The 23,120-nt window shown below is 36.6% G+C and overlaps 1 protein-coding gene across 11 annotated transcripts in view; it reads right to left on the bottom strand.

The window, feature by feature from the left end:
* Positions 1–22,887, bottom strand: part of LOC149577320 (E3 UFM1-protein ligase-like protein) — a 280,489-nt gene extending 257,602 nt beyond the window's left edge. For all 11 annotated transcript variants that reach the window (XM_089823447.1, XM_089823448.1, XM_089823445.1 and 8 more), the window contains exon 1: positions 22,623–22,887. In XM_089823447.1, the coding sequence (XP_089679573.1) occupies positions 22,623–22,796 (174 nt within the window). In that variant the 5' untranslated portion in view covers positions 22,797–22,887. The remainder of the gene's footprint in view (positions 1–22,622) is intronic.
* Between the last annotated feature and the right edge of the window lie 233 nt (positions 22,888–23,120).

The following is a 23,120-nucleotide window of genomic DNA, read 5'->3' as shown; positions in this document are numbered from 1 at the left end:
CCTATTATTGTGATCCTCATAGACTAATTATTTTGAATAGAGGGTCTTCCTGAGCCAATAGCTTAGCTTGAGAGGGTCTTATCTTCTCCATAGTTCAATAAGCTACAGGTTGGTCTTTGTTTGGCTTAGATTGGACTTAATTTGAGCTTAGATTTGTGTACTTACTATGTGTTGATTGAGATGGACCCTCTCTATTTTTGGAAAGTGCATTTGGTCACATGGAGAAATAATAGGTGTGACTCCTATCTCAAATAGCATATTTAAATGATGAATATTTTGGTAGTTGTTATATTTTTAGTGGCAAAATTATTAATATATAATTAAATGGCTTATTATAAAGTTAAAATTTCACTTAAGTTGACAGGTAATTCATCATTAGAAGGGGCCATTTATTATATGCCTAAGCCAAGTATTAAATATTCAAAGTGATGTTGTGTTGGAAAATTTCATTGGAAAAGCTCACTTGAATATTATTTTCTTTTGTTGCCTTTGTGGCTTTTCTAAGGTTTTGAATTTTGTGCCCTTGCTGAAGTGTAAGGATTTAAAGCTGAGAGGTGGTTATTGAGACACTGTTGAGGTATAATGACTCTATTATATTTCGGTTATTTTGTGAATCTCCCATACTGTTATTGTCTGTGGCTGGGAGACATTTGATTACATCTGAGGCGTAATTCAATCTATAGTTGTGGTATTATAGATTGCATACCTAAGAACTCTGCAAAGTGTCTTTCCTATTCGTCTTTACTCTTTCTAGGAAGACAATTATTAATTGATAGAGTGATTTGCAATTCGACTTGCATACTCAGGAAATATCATTCATCATTATCTGGTTGATGAGGGCTTTGTGATTGTCTTTGTTCCTCAAGACCTGCGATTTTTAATGTGAGACCACTGTGCATGTTTTGAGCTGCCAATACCTACCAGTGGTGGCGATGGAGGATTATTTGAAGCTGCCAATCATTCCTGAAGGGTGTTATTACATGTTAATATCCCTATGTGCAAAGTAAACGAGAAGCAATTCATCTATTTGGGTCTCCACTTCACAATTAAGGTTGTCGTCAAGCATTTGAGGCCTATGTTTGATCTATGGGAGGCCTGCAATTTGATCTCAGCGGTTATAAGAGGTTGTTGTGGACATTTCAAGGCCTGCAATTGGATATCCTAGGCCTACGGATGGTGTAGATGCCCTAGCAGTTAATTTTGGAACCTTGCATTTGTGATTTATGGATTGTTTATGTGTAATAACCCCTGCTGGTCATCAACTAATATGCACCAAATTTCCATAACAATTCAGTGTTTGGCATTTCGTCAAACACTTGGCAGGCTCCACAGATATCACTGAATATATGATTTTTAAAATTTTCGGAATCAAACTAGAGAATGAAATTAGTTCTTACAAAATCCAGATCAATTTAGTCATAAGAATTTCACATAGATGAATGACAATTTTTGATATACGATTCTGCCCTATGCAAATTAATAATATTTTTGGAATGACAAGGATTTCACATTTTACTTCAAAATTCTAAGAATTTTATTGGCCAATGAAAAATAACTAAGTTTGACAATATTTGCATTAACTGAATTCAATTTTCAACAACAACAACAATGGAACCTAATTATTAATCGCACAACCCTTGCACTGCCAAGTGGAAATGTAGAACTCCAAAATTGAACAATATGCCTAGCTGAGGTGAATCGCAACTTCCTACCAATTCACTTGCCACCTCTAAACTCAAACCTAAGCTTGAGAAATAAACTAAAACAAGTCAGCAATTAAATATTCTTCCCAATCTGCTGATTGCTAGCAATAAACAAGAGACGCCAAACCTTCAATCCAAATCACAGGTCATACAATTGGATCGCAGGTAAATATTATAAACGTTGGACTTGCAAAATCATCCTCCAACCCCAAAAAGCAAGTCACTCACAGTCCACCTGACCTTGGGAAAATGACGTCCAGTTCTGATACAAGGTCTCAGACAATGTTGAAGCTCACCCTCTCCCACAAGATGCAAAACGACAGTCTCAATTTGCCCAATTCAAACCCTACACACAAAATGCCTATTTACTGGATTGTTCTCTAGGCATTACCAAAAATGATTTAATCAATGGTGCTAGCTGTCCATAACACAGTTTCAAACCTCTCATCACTAAGGCTCAAATAGACAGTAACCACAGTTTGGAGAATCCAAAAACAGATGGCAAGTTTAATTCAATTCAATTTAATTTACATCAACATTGAATCAAATTACATCTCAAAATCTCACTCACTTTCTTCCAAGCAACAGTAATGACAGAAATGGAAGATGCAAACCTTGAGAGATTGATCCACAATACCTCAACTGTAGGATCAATGCACAATTCAAAACTCCAAACCATTACACATTAGCAAGCGCACAAGACTTCAGAATCTCAAAAAAAGCCACAAAGGCAACAAAAGCAAATAAATTATCCAAACGTGCTTTTTCCAATGAAATGAGCTCCTATTTATAATCCTTTGTTGGCCAAAGTTTCCCAAAGAACTCCAATTCAAAAATTGTGGAAGTTTCTAAAAAGAAATCAACACTTGAAAGTTTGAAACTTACCAATGCACTCTTTTATAAATATCTCTTTATATCATTATTATAAAAAAATATTATTATAACAATGCAACTTTAATAAACAATCAATAAATACGAGCTCATTCAATTAATTACCACATTCCACATTCCATTTTTTTTACTTTTATTTACTATTATGAAAAGTTGTTCACAGATCTGTCTCTACCATCAATGGTCATCGGTTTACCCGCTATCATAGATATTGATGTAGAGTTCTCTTGTATGCTAAGAAATACCACTGTAGTTTCTCTAATAGAGGCAAGCTTTACAAATGCAAACATTGTTTCTTTGTTTTAAAATTGAACAGACATTCTCTTTTCTCCATTGCAAATTACACAAAGCCCTATATGGTCTAAAACAAGCTCCTAGAGTTTGGCATGAAAGACTACATAACTATTTGATACAGATTGGTTTTCAGAGAACAAATGATAATAGTAGTTTGTACATCAAGAAAGGATCAAATAAGAAGATTGTGTTGGCAGAAATATTTGTGAATAATACTCTATCCACAGGAAATGATGACTTATGCAAAACATTTTCAGAACAAATGAACAAAGAATTTGAAATGTCCATGTTTGGTGAAATAAAATTCTTTGTTGGATTGCAAATACAGCCGAACAGAAATAGTATCTATATCACTCAATCTAAGTATATCAAAGAGATACTCAAGAAATTTGGAATGGAGGATTCAAAACCAGTTGGAACCCCCATGTGTACTGGACTTAAGCTTACCAAAGATGATGATTCCAAAGAAGTAGATCAAACCTTATACAAATCAATGATTGGGAAATTATAGTATGTGGTACATACAAAGCCTGATATTGCCTTGGCAGTTGGTATAGTGGTAAGATTCTCAGCTAAACCCAAAGAAAACCACATGATGGCAATAAAAGAAATCTTGAGATATCTGAAAAGTACTGAAGACTATGGCTTATGGTACAAACTTAGAGGCAACCTTGACCTAAAAGTATTTACTGATGCTGATTGGGTAGGAAATCTTGATGACAGAAAGAGCACTAGTGGTGGAGCATTTTTTCTTGGTAAAAGGTTGGTATCTTGGACAAGCAAGAAGCAAAACTGAACATCTCAATCCACAGCACAAGAAGAATATATAGCAGCATCAGTGAATTGCTCTAACATTGTTTGGTTCAAACAATTGTTGGAAGGAATGAAGGTTGAAATCAAAGAGCCAATAGTCATGTATTGTGATAACACCAATGCAATTAACATATCAAATAATCTAGTGATGCACTCCAAAACAAAGCAAATTGCTATAAAATATCACTTTGTAAGAGAATTAGTTCAGGACAAAGAAATTAGATTGAAATATGTGCATACAAAAGAACAAATTGTAGATATATTCACAAAGCCATTACCTAAAGATGAATTTTTGTATCTAAGAGGTAAGCTAGGAGTCACTCCCCTATCTGAAGCTTCACTAAATAAAGTTTAGTGATGCATCAACAAGAACTAAGTTGAAGATCAATCAGTTGATGTAGTATTGACAAGGACATATTGTAGATGAATCTGTACTCAAGGTACATTGATACTAACCAAAATTGTCTTTGGCATGTGTTGTCAAAGAAGGAGAAGTTTACTGTCATATCTTTCTGAAATTTTGTAAAGGGAGAAGTTAAGTAGTTCCTTCACAAAGGGAGAATATTATAGGAGAAGTTTTCTATATAAAATCAAAGAGGGAGACACTTTCTGACAGAGGGAGTCTTGTTCTCAAAATTTCATTGTGCTATGACATGTTGTGTTGCCACCAATGCCAAAAAGAGAGATTGTATGATACAATTGATTAATTGTGTATTGTCTTTGATGTTACACAAATGTCATATCAGTTGACAATCAGTGCATGCCGAGCTCACTTGATCAATGAAGACAATTTTTCTAGTCTACCGAGCGTTCTCGAGTTTACTTTGTACAGAAGGCAATATCTACCGAGCTCACTCGACGAAGGGAAAGTTGGACAGAATCAATATTAACCGAGTTCACTCGGTTACCAAAGAGATTTTTTAAGTTCGCAATGTTAACCGAGCTTCTATTAGTTAACACAAGAAATTGCTTCAGAATCAGTTTCTACCAAGTTGGGTTAGCTACCAAAGGACTTTCTTATTTTGGCATGTAAAGCTTAATTATTTTACCTATTGATTCTAGCCGACTATGGTGATGAATATTGGTTATTCTAATTTGTAGTTGAGCCGACTTGACAATCTCGAAGGTATAAGTAAAAGGTCAAGTTGTGATTTCAAAGTGTGATATGCAAGTTGAATAAGTTGAAAAGAGATAAGAAGAGAGGAAGTGAACTTGAAGGATAAGCTGGTATCCTTGTAGAGCAGAAAAGTATTATTTGATCAGGAAGGATCAAGTATGAACCAGAATAGAGATATGTAATTAGCAAATTCAGTTGTATCACAATCGGGTCATTTCATTGTTACTCTCTAACCATTGTAGCAGTGATCTAAAATCTCTTAACAAAGTTGGTTTAACAGCGATTTGTAAATCCTCTAACAAGGTGGCAATTCCATTGAATTGTTTCAAGACCTTTTGCAAGGCCACTCCTAACAGGGTGATTAAATCCTTTAATAGGGTCACACCTAACAGTGTGTTTTGTAACCTTTAACAGGGTTGGCTCCTAACAAGGCTCACTTCAGAAGAGTGAAAAACAATAACTAGCTACATTTGGTGGTTTTTCCCAAATTGGATTTCCACGTTAAATCCTGATGTCTTATGTGTTCATGTTATTTCTTTCATGCTTGCAAGTAAATTACTGATAACATCTTAAGATCTGCTAAAGTAATTCACACTCTGCATTTACTGAGTTACAACAATTTTTGTGTATTTACCAAGTATCAGCAGCAATCAATTTTACCAGTCTGAATTTTATTTGGCATCCAAGGGCTCTGGGAATTATTTTAGTAGTAACTGATTCACCCCTCCCCTCTCAGTTATGTTTACCGTACTAGTAAAGAAATCAACGCATACAGACAATGGAACAGAAATAGCAGAATTATATTCGCATATGCCAGACATTACATTATGCTTCATCAGAGGAATAATAATAAAAGATGATGCTTTACAATGATCTCAGACGAGATATAAATACTATCCGCCGAACCTTCTTGAAGGAGTCCGTCGGCCACAAACATTATGTCCACTACAAACTATTTACCCGTCAGCTACAAAATACAAAACACCGACGACAATCATTTTGTCGGCTACAGAAACACCGCCGGGACCATCCAATCGGTTGACACCATCCCCCCCAAAAAGAAAAGTCGTCTCCGGACGACAATTACAAAATATCTGAAACAAATTAACAAACAAAATACATTAACAAAGTGATTACAACAACAGAAATCCGCTTCTATCACATCACTTCCACATTCATCCCATTACAGTTGGAGCCTCTGCTAACACAATACTGTCTCCTCAAGCTGACCTTGATAGCCACCCGTGCTGTTTTCTCTGCTTCCAACACTGGGTCCACTAAGCTAAGTGTCGCTGTACTGCCTTCTGGATGACCCACTCCTCCCGAGCTCTCTATGCATCCACTAAGACAGCCTCTCGGCCAACACCTACTCGCAATGCCTCTAGTACACAGACACTCCATGCCTGAAGCAACTCCAAGTCCAACAGGGAAAATACTAGAACTATTAAACATAATAATGATAATGATAAACGAAAAATATAAACCACATAGTACCATGTAAGTCAACCACTGACTATCAATTTAATAATTTATTAAATGACAAAGATGAAAGATTCAAAATTCATTGTTCAAATATGAATATCATATATCATAAAGATGAGCATGATGACAATGAGCCAAGTAGCATGAAGCAGTGAAATGAAATAATGTATCATTGCCATATCAAAGTGAGTACAATCAACAAAATGACAAAATGTCAATAATGAGAATGGAATCATCCCAAGTGCTCTCTAATCATCCCCTATACCGAAGTCCTCATCGCTGAAAGAAACAATAAAAAAAAATTGCAAAAAATGTTTGTTTTTTTTCAACTTTTTAGCCAACATGTCAGTCACACCCCACGTGCATCCCCACACCCCAAACGCACCCATGTGCTCCAACCGGTGCAGTCGCGCTTTTTGCATGGTGGGGGTACTTGGGTATGCAACGTACCCACACCAGGGACGTACGCACACCCAGTGCGTTGGGTTTTTTACCTAAGTGCACGCACCCAGGTTATATTGGTTTTTAGTAACATTCAAATTATATGTAAGAAGCTCAGAAATCAAGGCTTCCATAAATCATAAGACCGTTTGGAATAAACCATTATTTAGAGGTAAAACGTTTTTAGAAGCACTGAATCTCTGTAGTTGTGTCTTTGCACCATCATCCAGCTGGGGAAACGTGTTGTTTTGTCCTTTTTGACCTCTGAAATGAATCGCTTTTATGCTTGTAGGCATAATCCATGTTTGTTTGGTCTTAGTGACGCATACACTCCTATAGATGCAACGTACCTGTGAGTTTTTTACAGTGCAACCCGGGTGCATGCACCCCGATCAAAAAACCGAAGCACCCAGTGCAGGTGCGTCACGCACCTAAGTACCCCCACCGGCCGAAATAGCATCACCGCACCTCGGCCGCACCAGTCGAGCACCCAGGTGGGACGCGAGACTCGGGTGCATGGTGGGTGCTCGGGTGTAGGGGTGCTCCCAAGGTGCTCACGAGGTGCTCCTAGTGTGCTCGCAAGGTGCGGCCGGCTAAATGGCCGAAAATGCTAATAAAAAAAACTTTTTTGCATTTATTTTTTGATTTGTTTTTTATGCATACTAACCCTAATTGGGTGTGGGTCCCATGTGGTCTATTTGAAAGTTTAATAAGACCAATAGACCTCATTTTCATTTCATTGTTTTGGAGCAGCAAAGAGCTAAGTGAAAAAAAGAGTTTGGAGGAGTTTGTGAGAGCTTAGTGAGCGATTTTGCAAGGGATTGCAAGATCAAGAGGAGCAAGAGGAGCAAGAGAAGCAAGAAGATTTGATTTAGCAAGTGTCTCCCTATTTTGTGAGGATGATGTCCATGGCAGTGAACGAGGGAGAGCCATCATCGTCACTAGGTGACCACAAGTTGAGGACCACAATGTTAGATAGAGCCTATGAAAAGGTTGGGATCTTGATGGAGCAAATGAAAGCATGTTGGATGGATTCAGGTTGAAGCATTATCATTAATGGGTGGATGGACATTATTCATCGTCCACTCATCAACATTATGGTTACATGCACGGAGGGCCCATACTTTTTGAGGGTAGTTGATTGTTCAGGGCATCATAAAGATGCTGATTTTCAATTTCATGTCCTTAGGGAAACCATTGAGAAGGTTGGGCCACAAAATGTGGTCCAAGTTGTGACAGATGCAGCACATGTGTGCAAAGCTACAGGGAGGCTTGTTGAGGCAGCCTATAGACATATTTGGTGGACTCCATGTTGTGTGCATGCCATGAACAATGCACTCAAAGACATGGGAAATATAGAGTGGATTAGAAAGGTGGTTAATGATGGGAGAGAGGTGCAAATGTTTGTCTACAATCACCATACATCACATGCACTTTTCAAGAGCTTCGCAGAGAAGCAATTCATGAAACCAGTTGAGACCAGGTACGCATCATATTATATTCTCTTGGAGAGAATGATTGAGTTGCAAGAGCCATTGCAACTTGTGGTTATGACAGAAGAATTGAATCGATGGCCTGAGTCCAAAACAAAGTAGGGGAAGAGGGTAAACGAGACATTGAAGAGTGATCAGTTTTGGAGTGAAGCAAAATACACGGTCTCCATCATTGTGGTGATCAGATATGGAGATGCAAATTCACCTAGCCTTGGAGAGGTTTATGAGTGCATTGATTCCATGCTTGGGAAGATGAGGGTTGATGTGTGTGAGAGAGACTCCAGTCTAGCATTCTATATGAAGCACATTGAACCTATCATTCACCGCAGGTGGGAGAAGTTGAACACTCCTTTACACATGGCTTCCTATGCATTGAACCCGAAGTGGTACATACCTAGGCCTGGTAGACTCACACCACTTCAGGATGATGAGGTGAAGAATGGGTTCTTTCGATGCATTGCCAGGATGTATGATATTGAGACTACTAGTGAGATTTCACCGAGTGGTCCGAATTTGCTAGTCTTTCAGGTAATTCTTAAATCTTGATTTAGTGCTCTAAACTCTTTATAATTATAAGTGCTTTTAATTTTTACTTATAACATTATTTAAGTTTTTTTAATATTATGTTGTAAACTTGTAACTTGTAGGATACTCGGATATTGCAAAGGTGGATCTCAAAACTATGGCACAAAAGAATCCCATTTTGTGGTGGAAATGTCATGGGTCACAGAAGTCAAAGATCACCTCACTAGCCATCTGATTGCTTTCTCAAGTTTGAAATACTAATTACTAATTTCAGCCCTTTATAATCTTAACTTTAAGAGTTTTACTTTACTGATTTTAATTTATGATTCATTGATTCAATGATCATTGATTTACCATTTATCATTTGTTACAAATTGTATGAACGTTTGTTTGTAACTTGTATGTTGTAACTTTCAACTTTGTTATCTTAGGCGTCTAGCTCCTCAACTGTAGAGAGGAACTGGTCCACCTATAGCTTCATTCACTCTGTTAAGAGGAGCAGACTTACATATAAGAGAGCGGAGAAGTTTTTTGTTATACATGGTTTCTTGTGGCTCAAAGATCACAAGGCACATGAGTAGAACGAGAGCCCTGCAGCACGATGGGATGTGGAGCCAAAGGATCCAGCTTAGATCGATGAGGATGATGATGTAGCAGAAGCCAATGTAGGGCTAGTTGGTGTTCCTTTAGAGGATTAGGATCTTACCGACGAGGAGTCTAGTAGTTCCAGTGATGAGGACTTCGGTATAGGGGATGATTAGAGAGCACTTGGGATGATTCCATTCTCATTATTGACATTTTGTCATTTTGTTGATTGTACTCACTTTGATATGTCTATGATACAATATTTCATTTCACTATTTCATGCTACTCGGCTCATTATCATCATGAGCATCTTTATGATATATGATATTCCTATTTGAACAATGAATTTTGAATCTTGCGTCTTAAACTAAGTTAATTTGTTAAATGATAATTAGTAATGGTTATGAAGTTTCAAGTTTCAAGTTTGAACTTATGGTTTGTGAATCGCATTTCAATTTTCTCTATTCAACTATATTTGGCATGTTATATAATATCTCGAAGTATCATTTCATAATTAGCATTTTCAGTCATATATATATATACTATGCAACCCCCTCTGCCCCCGCTCCTTCGCACCCCCGCTGCCACACCCCTGCCATCCCCCCATCATCCCCAAATTGAGGCCCTTTTTTTTCTTGCACCCAAAATTCATCCCCTTGCACCACCACACCCCTGCGCCAGTGTAACACTGGTTTTTTAGGAGCATCTTATAACTAAAATCTGATTTTATATTCTCCTGAATGATAAACTTTGTTAAGCATAAAATACATTAACATACTTGTATACTTGGTGGACAATTTGCATTACATCTTAGGGCAGAAAATGTTGAAAAGTCAATTCTACTGCAGCCTGTTCCTTTTCTCATAGGCACCGAACTTTACATTAGACCTTGCCATTTAAAAAATTTGTGCTCTTTCCATAGTTTTTTTTTTAATTCATTTAAACTCTGGGTCTTTTCTTCTACTGTTTTGCTGAAAATAAACATGAAATGTTGCACATAGTAAAGTTGTCATTATCAGGAGAAAGTTTCATAGGAAATGATGTAATTAAATTTAAGAACTTACTTTGAGTGGCTTGGCTTCTTAGGATGAAATGTCATTGTCTGATGTGTTGTCGCTTCTTTTAATTCTCTGTTGAGTGTCTGAATTCTGTAGTTTTTATTACTTAATGGTCTGCTTGTCATTACATAATATTTAAATTTGCCTACTAGCATCATGTTTACTTCATCAATTCAGTCAAGACAGATGCTTCTCTTCCAGCTGCAGCTACCATTTTAAACAATGCTCCCGTGGCTCCACCTCTTCCCAAGGATTATGTGCCAAATAAAATTCATGTGATGATTTAGGATCTGCTACAACTGTTAGAGCTCACCATACAAGCTCTTGAATGCTTTTGGATCAAACAAATACCTCAAAGTCTCCTTCTATGCTGCAGGCTCAGGTGCTGCTATCTCAAACACAATGGTTGGATCTTCTCCCCTACTCTGGCATCCATAATGCGCTATCACTTGTGGTAAAATATTCTAAGCTCTTAGGTGTTTTATTGTTTTGTTATGCAAATAGTGATGATCAGTCTTCCATATCAGAAAAAGTGCCCTCGTTCTGGGATAAGCATGTGGTGTTGGTTAAACCATGCTTCACTACATTCAATCCTATGATAAAAACACCATTGTGGTTCTGGGTTGACTCTTGTTTTTGGGGTATCAGTAATTACTCAGGAAGATTATTGACATTGAGCCTAGATACAGAGAGTTTAATTGACTCAAGCTCTTCTTGGTTTCAGGTGAAAATGAGCATTTCAAAAGGCCTTGATGAAATATGACTACAAGTAGAAGATAGATTTTGGAAACAAATTTGTAATGTCCCCAATTTAGCAGGTCCCAGGAGCATGGGGATGTCAGTTCATCATCATGGCCCTTGTGAGCTGACTCATGGATTCAAAGGTCACAGTTGGGTGACTTACTATTTAGTAAGTCAGATGAGTGGGTTTCCATTTTTGGCAGTGCAGTGGTGTCGTCTTGAGTCAAGACTACATCAGTGTTCCATTGAGCCTTGACAATTTGATGCATATTGCAAGCTATTTATTAAGTTTCGCTTAATAAATGACTTTATAAGTTGCTCTAATTTGATGGTGTGTTGAAGAAGACTTGTAAGTGAAAGGTGTAACCAATAAGCTATGTGGTATTTGGTATGTAGGAGAAGTTTTGAGCTTTTAAATATTATAAAAAACACTCCATGAGAAGGATCGAGCATCTCAATATATGCATGTTGTTTATGAAATGTGGTGAGTTTCTCCAAGGGTTTGATATTGTTGTTGAAATTAATGATTTCTGCAACTTCCATTGCACTTTGAATTGGTTATCTATACCAATGAATTGTGCCTGTTGGTCTGATTATTGGAATGCAATCGATCTTAGGTTTTTGTAGACACATTTGGGCCAAAATATAATTAATTACTGCTGCAAATAAGAGGAACAAGGTGGATATCATAGGGTATCAAACATCTGCAACTAAGGAAGACAATTACAACATCTGGAGCACAATTTAGGAGGCTGCAATCAAAATACCAGAGGCAGTGTGGAAAACCCAACAGCTGCGTTTAATATTACAGATTGACATCACATTTGGCTGGGCTGCGATCACAGTAACAAGTGACGTTTTGCATTAAGGGAGGCAGTGTTTGGCTTGGAGGCGAGTAGCAAAGCAGCGATCACATATCTGGGTGTGAAATTACTCAGTTTTCATCAATCATAAGTCTCCAGTGAGCAATTATATTACAAGGTTTTTGAATTATAATAAATTTATGCACTTAGTTGAATTATAAATACTTGTTCAATGAATGATAGCATAAAAAGTTGGTAGTTGAATCTGGATATTACTTTGCATTTCTAGTTTGTCTTATCTCTAGATTTTAAAAAAACAAAAAATCATATATTCTCAAAAACAAAAAGAAAATTATAGAACTCCAAAACAAAACAAAAAGAGACTTCTCAGCATAGATTCAGAGTGAGCCAGCAGGGCTCATTAGAGTGGTATCAAAGCAGTGTTCTACCAGCCTACAGGGAACTAGGTTCATTTATGGCAAAACGGTTTATACCTTGAATACATTACACTCGTACGTGTGGGACTTCACCAAGTGAGGGTGAACCGAAGATTCAATTTGGCACCACGGGTGACAAAGATGTTGGTGAATTTGGTGGTTCACATAACAAAGATGCTAGCACAGGTACTAACATTGACAGAGAAGCTAGGGAGACACTCAAGGATATTGTGCACAGCCAGCACCATGTTGATGTTCTATAGTAGTTATCTGAGACTTTGCAGTGCATTGCTTTTCCTAGAGGGCACAGCAGAGATAGAAGTATTAAAAGTGTTTCAGTTAGCTCGCACAAGTCTAGAGTGACGACAGGGTGGACCATACAAGTACATATCATAGGGAACAGTGACCTACTTTTCTAAGGCCCAAGTCAGATGTGGCGAGTACTAAGACTGAGGCAACACCATTTTTTGATGATGTAGTGACCCATTATGCAAAGTGGGATACTTTACCACAGGCAATTAAGCAAAAACTAAACTCTGATAGATCTGTGACAGAGAAGGGAGACCACACTAGAGGTAGGCCTGGACCAGATATGAGATAGAGGCCTAGACGGAATGACTTGAAGCAGGCAACCAGTCAGATGAACTTGACTCACTCTGATAGCAGTGTGAAGGTTACAATGAGAGCTTGGGCTCACAAGCTCAATAATTACCTCTCTTTACATCCCATGACTAAGGACGATGCCATACACCTCGTTGTGTTGCATTTGGATGGTATTGCACATGACTGGTGGTACCATGAGTTAGTGTCATTGCACCATGATCAAATTGTATCTGACCACAAGTTTGTGGATAGACTGGTAAAGAGATTAGACAAGAAAGACCTCGAGACTTATTCCCATGAGTTGACAGAGTTGAGATGGACCAAAGATCTTGAGCCATTTATTAGTGAGTTTTAGCGCTTATCGGTGAGTTTTAGTGCTTATCAATGATGGTGTATGACATTTAGAGAGGAGACAAGTGATGTTATTCATTGAGGGATTAGTTGATCCTCTTAGAGGTTGGGTTAAGTCCTTGGATCCACCTATGTTACATCCCAATTTTTGACTTAGCTTGAAATATAGCCGTTGAGGTTCGCATGAAGTCAGTTGGCAATTTAATTTGATATAATCTGGCGAAATGGTAAGATAGTTGGCCATTATGATTTCAAGTGAAGATGACATGTTAGTTGATCGTTAATCATGAATTCATGGAATTAAGATTAAAGGTTAACTGTTATGATTATTTATGATTAAATAATTTATAATTTAATTACGGAGAAATTCCTTGCAGGTCGGAGGGGTGGAAGCATTGTCAGAAAAGAATTGGGTAGGGCATCACCATCACTAGGCAGACAGGTAAAGGACCTAGCGATTTGAAACAAAACACATCTGCGGGACTCGCATGAGTTATTTAATAATTTAATTAAATTAATTGGGTTAAATATAAACATATCTCAAAGGATTTTAATATATCTTTCATCATATTATTTTAATTAATATTTATAAACATTCATATATGTATAAATGATTTGGCACCATTATAATTTAATAAATAAGAAAGTAATATTGCTTGTACATATAAGATTTTAATAACGTTTGAATTATAATAACATTTCTATTATTATAATTCTCAAATTATAACTTTCCAACTCTATTCTTTCCGATTTAATATTCTTTTCTTTTCAACGATAAAACTTGGCACGGAGATCGACTTAATTTTTGACAATTTGAATTGTATACTTATTTTCAACTTTATTTCTTTTAAAAATTTGATTTGATAGGCATTCGGATGGTATCTTGTAACTGTAGGAAGACGTAGAGACAGGCTTATTTTTATTTAATAGTTTTCCTTAATTGACTGTCGGCATCCATTCTTTCTCCTTCAACATCCATACCCCTTTTGGTAATCAAATTCCTTGTTTAAGATATTCTCTTAAATTGCAAAGTTATCCTGTCTTCATACTGTGCCGCATCGACTAAATCCCATCAAAAAAACTACGGGTCTCAAAGCCGCTTGGCGGATTATCTCAAAGGCAAGGCTCATTTCCAGAGTTTCAGGCAGAGTCATGTAAGAGATATCAGATGCAAACTGTAACCTTTATTTTATGCCTTCTTGAAAAAAAAATTGGATTCAAAGTTCGTACCTTAAGCCATCAATAATAGGCAATAAATCAAGTATAAAGATTGTCATTTTTCCTTTTCAAGTCTGTCGTTTCCTTGAGATAATATGACAAATATTTACTACATAAGTCTGTAAAGATTGACGTCTTCTTAGTAAAATCAGCTGACTGCCTTCTTTGATAATATTGCATTGTTTTATGCATATAAGTCTAACATTTTCTCTTATTTATATAAACATCCAAATACGTAGAATTTCTCTAAATCATTAAAGGATAATCTCAAGAAAGTTATCACCCTGAAATTAATTACATCCTGATATAATATTGAAACCAGAACACCAAGGAATTCACCAAGCGAAAATGCCAGTATGTGGTGAAGGAGGTGTAAAGTATTATTTTGTGAATCTAATCTAAAAACACCAAGGAATCACTAGCTTGTTGGCCTGAAAATGGTGAGGAGGTGTAGAGAATTCTACAAAAACAAGAATGACATCAGAATAAATAAATAATAAAATAAATAATGCATTAGCTCATGCATGTTCCATTCATGAAGAATGTTGTCAAGTTTTGGGATCTTTAAAGAACATAATCATAGAATGTAAAATGATAGTTGTATGTAATCTTCTTGAATAATTGAGAGTAATCTGCTCTGAGAATTCTGAATAACTGGGACTCACCTGGCTGTATAGCCAAGAAAATGGGTGATGAGGTGTGAGAAAGGAATCGTCAATAATATGAATCAGTATCAGATATGACATAACAACGTTTATCACTTTAAATATGAATTAATTATTAGCTCATGCACATCCCTGTTACTGTGATCTCCTGCTACCAAGTTGTATGGTGAGTTAATTACCAAGAAGCCCAGTGGGTGGCAAGATGACCCCTACCAATTCTGGGTAGGGAGGGCCTTTCTTGTTAGAAATCATGTGGGGACAAGTTGTGGTCCGAGGTTGGGTGGTTAAGCCCCTAGCAATGTTTCATCTCTCCCCAAAATATCATTAGTGCGTCAGACAGAGATAAGCTTTGCAGTCAACTATTTATCGAAAACAAGTATTATCACTTTTATTTATAAGGAGGTAAGATTGAATTGAGTTAATTTCGTTGTTACCATTATTTTACACCTAGATAGATTCGTGAATTTTTTTCATTTATATGAATATCAATTATAAGTATTTATCTGCTCTTGAAATACTATCACAATTAAGTAATCGGAAGGAAAGGAATCCTGAAGCACAAAATTGATGGAGTGATGACTGGAACCCTAAACGATACAGTGGGCTCAGAAGCCCTAATTGAATCCGTGGTAGCGGAAACCCTAATTGAATCGGTGCTATCGAAAGCCCTAATTGAATCCGTGGTAGTAAAAGCCCTAATTGAATATTGGAAGCCCTATATGAATCCGTGGTATTGAAAGCCCTATTTGAATCTGTGGTATTGGAAGCCCTATTTTAAATCAGTGGTATCAAAAGCCCTAATTAAATCCGTGGTTGCGGAAGCCCTAAGTGAGTTAGCGATATCAGAAGCCCTAAATGAACCGAAGGTAAACAATGCCCTGATTGATACAGTGGTATGTGATGCCCTAATTTTATATAATGGTATTTAATGATAATCGTCATTTGATTTTGGTTTAACAATATTGGATAGAAGTCGTTTTTGTGGTATTATTATAGAGGTATTTGTGGACGAACCCGAGTGGTTGCAGAAGTATCCCTAGTTGATTTTAATCACAGTTTTTCGAGATATGTGGTTTTAATTTCTGTAATAATTTCATTTGATGGTGTTTTTAAGTTTTTAGTTAAGAAATTTTGTCTAACTGATTTTTAATAGTAAATCTTATTCACGTGAACCTGAATGATATAACTGTCTTCCTATGAAACGAAGTAGTAACTGTATTTCTTGGTTATGGTATTTGTTAATGTAGACCCAAGAAATCGGGATGTTACATATGGTATCAGAGCGCTGGGGTCAACACCAAAACCTTGGGTCCAACATTGTTTTTGAAAAACTGAAAATGCAATTTTCATAACTGGAAAATCACACTAGAAAAACATTCAGAATAGCCAAGAAGGATGAAATGATATAAAGTGGACAAATGTATAAACTATTAAAAAGATAAAAAGGATTGGCAAGTTTAGTGGTGGAGATCGGATTTGACGACCCAAATTTTGAAATCCTTGGCCAGGGTGGAATTAGGCTGATTTGCCGAACAAGTGATCTTTGTCGTCTAGACGCTTCAGTTATTTTGTCAAATAACTATTGGGACTTCAATTAGGCTGATTTGCCAAAACAATTGATCTTGTTGATTGTCCAGACGCTTCAATTATTTTGTCGAATAACTATTGGGACTTCAACCCACCTGAATACTCAAATGGCAAGACCAGAATGATACATATGCCTTATCCCTGGTGGGAAGGCCATTCTTTGTCGAGAATGAAAAGGTTGAAATGGGTCCAGATGCTGAGGCTTGCGTAATCCAAACACAGTTTATATAATTTTGATAAAATGTTATCTAAATCCATCATGATCAGGTTTTTCGACCCAAATTAATGACAGAAATAAATTATTACTTATTTGAATTTGAACTGAATGAAAACAAAACTGTGAACCATGATCCTTTCTGATGTTGGTTAAATGACAAGATCATTATGTGCTCCAGTAAGGAGTAAACACACTTGCATAATTGGAACTATCAATGCTTGTTTACAGATGTAAACTTGAATGAAATGAGCATGGAAGCCTGAATCACAGAAATGTAAAAGATGAACTTCCAAATACTAGCTTATGAATGATGAGCCACTCGATAAGAATCTTATGAATTGTTTCAGATGTTTATGATCTTGATCTGATGTATATCTTGCACGGTATATCATGTTTTTTTACCCTTTGACACACCGCTATACTTGTATGATACACATGCAATGTTGACTTTACATATTGAGTTGTTGTATATTGCTTTGAAGATAAAGTGTATATTCTATCATGAAATGATTATTATAATGAAATGTTAATGTTATAAGATGGGCAAAGAGGCAGAGGTTACATAAATAGAAAACATGGATCTAATAATCTTTTTCAAGTGATCTATAAATTAACCAGGACAATCTACCCATTAATAAGTTCCTTATGCCAAATGGTATGTATAAGTGATTTAAGTTATGATCTAGAACTTGCTAGCTGAAGAATTTCAATTTTGAATGCTTATATTATTTACCGTCATTGAACCCTAAAAATTCTCTTAAATTAAGATATCAATATGAAATCGAACTAATGATATGGTGAGTACCTACATGAGTATGATAGGAACATGAAAAAGAACTGACACAAATGATGCCCTGAAAACCACAAGGTAAAAAGAACTTAGGTGAGTACGTGTTTAATTTTATGTTACCATGCAAGTATCTTTCTGGAAACTTTAAAGTAAAAATGGATCTTGAGTTTCGATTACGATTTTCATAAATAAATAATGCATTAGCTCATGCATGTTCCATTCATGAAGAATGTTGTCAAGAATGTTGTCAATTTTTGGAATCTTTAAAGAACATAATCATAGAATGTAAAATGATGGTTGTATGTAATCTTCTTGAATAATTGATAGAGTCGTCTGCTCTGAGAATTCCGAATACCTGAGACTCACCCGGCTGTATAGCCAAGAAAATGGGTGATGAGGTGTGAGAAAGGAATCATCAATAATATGAATCAATATTAGATATGACATAACAAAGTTTATCACTTTAAATATGAATTAATTATTAGCTCATGCACATCCCTGTTACTGTGATCTCCTGCTACCAAGTTGTATGGTGAGTTAATTACCAAGAAGCCCAGTGGGTGGCAAGATGACCCCTGCCAATTCCGAGTAGGGAGGGTCTTTCTCGTTAGAGATCGTGTGGGGACAAGTTGTGGTCCGAGGTTGGGTGGTTAAGCCCCTGGCAATGTTTCATCTCTCCCCAAGATATCAGTAGTGTGTCAGACAGAGATAAGCTTTGCAGTCAATTGTTTATCAGAAACAGGTATTATCACTTTTATTTATAAGGAGTTAAGATTGAATTGAGTTAATTTCGTTGTTACCATTATTTTACACTTAGATAGATTCGTGAATTGTTTTCATTTATATGAATATCGATTATAAGTATTTATCTGATCTTGAGATACTGTCACTGTTAAGTAATCGAAAGGAAAGGAACCCTGAAGCACAAAATTGATGGAGTGATGACTGGAACCCTAAGTGATACAGTGGGCTCAGGATCCCTAATTGAATCCGTGGTAGCGGAAACCCTAATTGAATCAATGGTATGAAAAGCCCTAATTGAATCTGTGGTAGCGGAAGCCCTAATTGAATCAGTGGTATTGGAAGCCCTAAATGAATCCGTGGTATTGAAAGCCTTATTTGAATCCGTGGTATTGGAAGCCCTATTTTAAATCAGTGGTATCAGAAGCCCTAATTGAATCCGTGGTTGTGGAAGCCCTGAGTGAGTTAGCGGTATCAGAAGCCCTAAGGGCCCGTTTGGCGAGCGGAATACAAGCGGAATAGGCATATGTAAATTCCAAAAATTTTGAATTCCTCGTTTGGATGCACCAAAACGGAATTGGAATACGAAGTAAAATAGGAATATGTATTCCAATTTTGGCCCAAAAATGGGGTTTTGCAATTCCACCCAAATAGGTGTTATATGAATACATATTCCTATTCCACTTTTTTTTTATTTTAGAAAACATAAAATTTGGGGTCCACAAATTCCCATCAAATATTGGCTGAACCAAACAGCGAACAGGAATACGTAGCCCCATTTTCTATTCCATAATACATATTCCAGAATACGTATTCCTATTCCCCTATTCCTATTCCCACAACCAAACGGGCCCTAAATGAACCGAAGGTAAACAATGCCCTACTTGATATAGTGGTATGTGATGCCCTAATTTTATATAATGGTATTTAATGATAATCGCCATTTGATTTTGGTTTAACAATATTGGATAGAAGTAGTTTTTGTGGTATTATTATAAAGGTAATTGTGGACTAACCTTTGCAGAAGTATCCCTAGTTGATTTCAGTCACAGTTTTCCGAGGTATGTGGTGTTAATTTCTGTAGTAATTTTATTTGATGGTGTTTTTAAGTTTTTAGTTAAGAAATTTTGTCTAACTGATTTTTAACAGTAAATCTTATTCACATGAACCTAAATGATATAACTGTCTTCCTATGAAACGAAGTAGTAACTGTATTTCTTGAGTATGGTATTTGTTAATTTAGACCCAGGAAATCGGGATGTTACAACCTACCTTGCAGGAAGCTATGAAGAAGGCAAAGAACTTAGAGATGTCTACTCCACAAAGCAAGTTTACTTCTAGACCTTCTACTTCATCTTATGACAATAAGGCAGCCCCTACGAAGGTTGATAATTCTGATTCAAGAGACCTATGGCAGCCCCTTTAGATTGAGAAACACTTAATGATCTAAGGAGGAAGAGGCTTTGTTTCTATTGTAGGGGTCCTTATGAAGAAAAGCATGATCACCCTTTGATGCCTATGGGTAAAAACAGGATGATGGAGTGGTTTTATAATGATGAAGAGAATTCTAATGTTTTGGAACAGCCTGCTGCAAATGAACAAGAAACACAAGGGAGCAATTAACAGTGTAGAAGTTATTGATGATTCTAATCTCAAGGTAGTGTACCCTTCTAGCATGAGAAAGGAAGGATCATTCAGGTTGTGTGTTCTCTTGGCAGGGAAGCAAGTTATTACTCTTCTAGATACATTGCCACTCAAAACTTATTGATTCACAGTTGGTTTCCAAGAGGGGCATTCAGACTGAGGAGTTTGAGGGCAATTAAGTACAGGTGGCTGATGGTTACACTCTTAGGTGTAACAAGATGATTACTAAGCTTCCCATGAAGCTAAATAATTATACGTTTAAGGCAGATTTTTATGTTATTGACACTGGAGGTATGATGTTGTTCTTGGTATGAGCTGGTTACACACTATAGAGAACATTTATCTCACCACTAAGAAGATGGAAATGGGGTTTGTTACGGACGGTAAAACTCATATCCTCTGGCAGTCCCTATGTTATTTTGTATTGTTATGACACCAGACTTCTCTGGTATTGAACTAAAAAGTGTTGATACAATAATACATGTATGGTGTGCTTGAATCATTCTTTGTTGGAGAACTTGTTTGTGGGACATGTGAAACATAATTTTATAACCACCTAAGTCCAGAATAAGTTGTCTTTTGTGACTCCTTACAATGTTAGAGCTGCTCTAATTATATTACTGTATGATGCACATTTCTTGATGCAATGATCACATTTTGGTAAATGTACCTCAGAAATATGCTTGAGAGTTAGATTATTAAAATAAAATAACAGTGGATAATGTTAAGCATTTAAAGGAAGGGTGTTGAGTGTGGAAAACACAGGGAAGAGCAGAATAGCAAATGTTATACATTCTTTCAACCTGCTAGTAGAGATCTGGTATTTAAATGCTTTGGCCAAAGCTATTTGCATATGTTTTCTTAAATATGTTGGTTATGTTTCATCTCCCTACCACATCCGTGATCAGTTCTGCATTAGGCATATTTGTTTTGTAGATAGTTTCACAGCTGCACGGAATCCATCTGATCCACCAGTTCTGGGTTGCTAGGCATCTTGGGCAGGGTCAGCAAGCTCTCATGTTAGGATGAGCCCCGGGGGAGCTAACCACTCTATGGTTGGGTGGAAAAGCACTAAGGTCACACTCTCATTTCGAGATAGCAGGTGGACAGATGTCCAATGGGATTTGCAGATGGGCAGTTGTACGATGGCACCTATCTATTGTGTTTCATGGTTGACCTTCATGGTGTTGCATTTGATATATACTCTATATATGATGTACTTGATGTACTTGATTCCTCTTGGAGTGAAGCTGTTGAAAACTTGCAAGAATGTACAAAAGGATTATCATGGAGCATTACTCTAGGGTAGGTCCATAAGACTATGATCACAGGTTAAAACAGCATATCTCTGCGCTTATGAATCTAAATCAAACTTGATGCAGATTATTGATCTTAATTCAACAAGTTGGTCGAATTCATGTATGATTTTCCTTTCGAATAAAAAGGAAAAATTTTGTCGACTAGTCTATGTGTATTCGACTTTGACTCTTGTACTCAATTTTCCACAATTTATGTTAATTGCTTATGTGGCATGCATGTGAGAAATTCAGTCTTTACAGGTCCAGGTTTAAAACACAGCAGTGCATAGATTCCTCGTGGAGTGAAGCTGTTAAAAACTTGCAAGAATGTACAAAATGATTATCACGGAGCATTACTCATTGGGTAGGACCATAAGACTATGATCACAGGTTAAGAAAGCATATCTTCGCGCTTAAGAATCCGAATCAAACTTGATGGGCATAGATCCCTTGTGCATGGATGTTGAATTCAGCAGTTTGATCTGAGATGTCTTATGGAAGAAAGAAATATGCATGGATGTTGAATTCAGCAGTTTGGTCAGAGAAGTCTTATGGAAAAATGAAATAGTGTTATCATATCTGCGGCTCTACCTCAGTGGAATCGGCTAAAGTTGAGCATTCACCTAATTTTAAACAACACGGTTATTATAGAATAGGTCCATAAACGGAGCCCTGGGTTCAAATTCCATGAGGCATGATAGAATGTAATTGGGTGAAATTTAATACAGCATCCAATTATAGGCGCTATTAACCGAATAAATGAGACTGGGGGAAAGTTCTCGGTGAATTTGACATATGATATCCCTATTACTAAACAAAAGGTTACTCAATAAATAGGGAGGAACTATCTTGTTCTTCATCAATAGTCATAACAGGGTAATCTCTCGGTTCGCATGATTGCGTATTTACAAATTTAAAAAACAAAATAATAAAATTTGCATTACAGCAATTTGGTTGGTACATTTGGTCTCTTTGAAAACTTAACCGTGTGGCCAAAAAAAACAAAAAAATTCACTGTCAAGTCTTTAAATGTGTATTGGAAAAACTATTTTCCAGGACTTAATTATGTAAATTTTAAAAACTTTTCCAGGACAGACTAATGTATTGTGGGAACAACAAATGTACCTGAGTTATGTATTCTTTTCCAGAGACTGTGTGAAGGAGATCAGTGTCGAGTAAATCGAGGTGCTGCAATTTATTGACGAGCTCAACCACATTTCTTTCCGATAACCTCACGCTTGATTTTGCTTGCTGGGCTGCCTCAAATTGCTTCTGCAATTCCAGCAACTCAATGTCCATTTTATCGCCTTTTCGATTGTGTTACAGGTGCGATCTAAATATGTACGTATCTCCTGTAACTCCTATTTGTAATTCGATCACACTGAAGGGCAATTTGAAGTGGTAATTATTAAGGTAATATGGGTTTTGCAGAAAAATTTGTTTTGACTCGTAAAGTCGCGACGCACAACACATGGCCTGAAACTTCAAATGGATTTAAGGAAAAAAATCACAATTACAACAACAACAACAATAATAATAAGTGCCATTACTTGCCTTACCTTTTATATAAATATAGTTTTAATATAATAAATTTATTATAGTTTATAAAATATTAGATAATTA

Source organism: Cupressus sempervirens, chromosome 1 (genome assembly GCF_028749045.1).
Source record: "Cupressus sempervirens isolate cs-2001-9-10 chromosome 1, ASM2874904v1, whole genome shotgun sequence".
Classification (NCBI taxonomy): domain Eukaryota; kingdom Viridiplantae; phylum Streptophyta; class Pinopsida; order Cupressales; family Cupressaceae; genus Cupressus; species Cupressus sempervirens.
The sequence above is the reverse complement of the archived record's forward strand: the minus strand, read 5'-3'. Positions and strand labels throughout refer to the sequence as shown.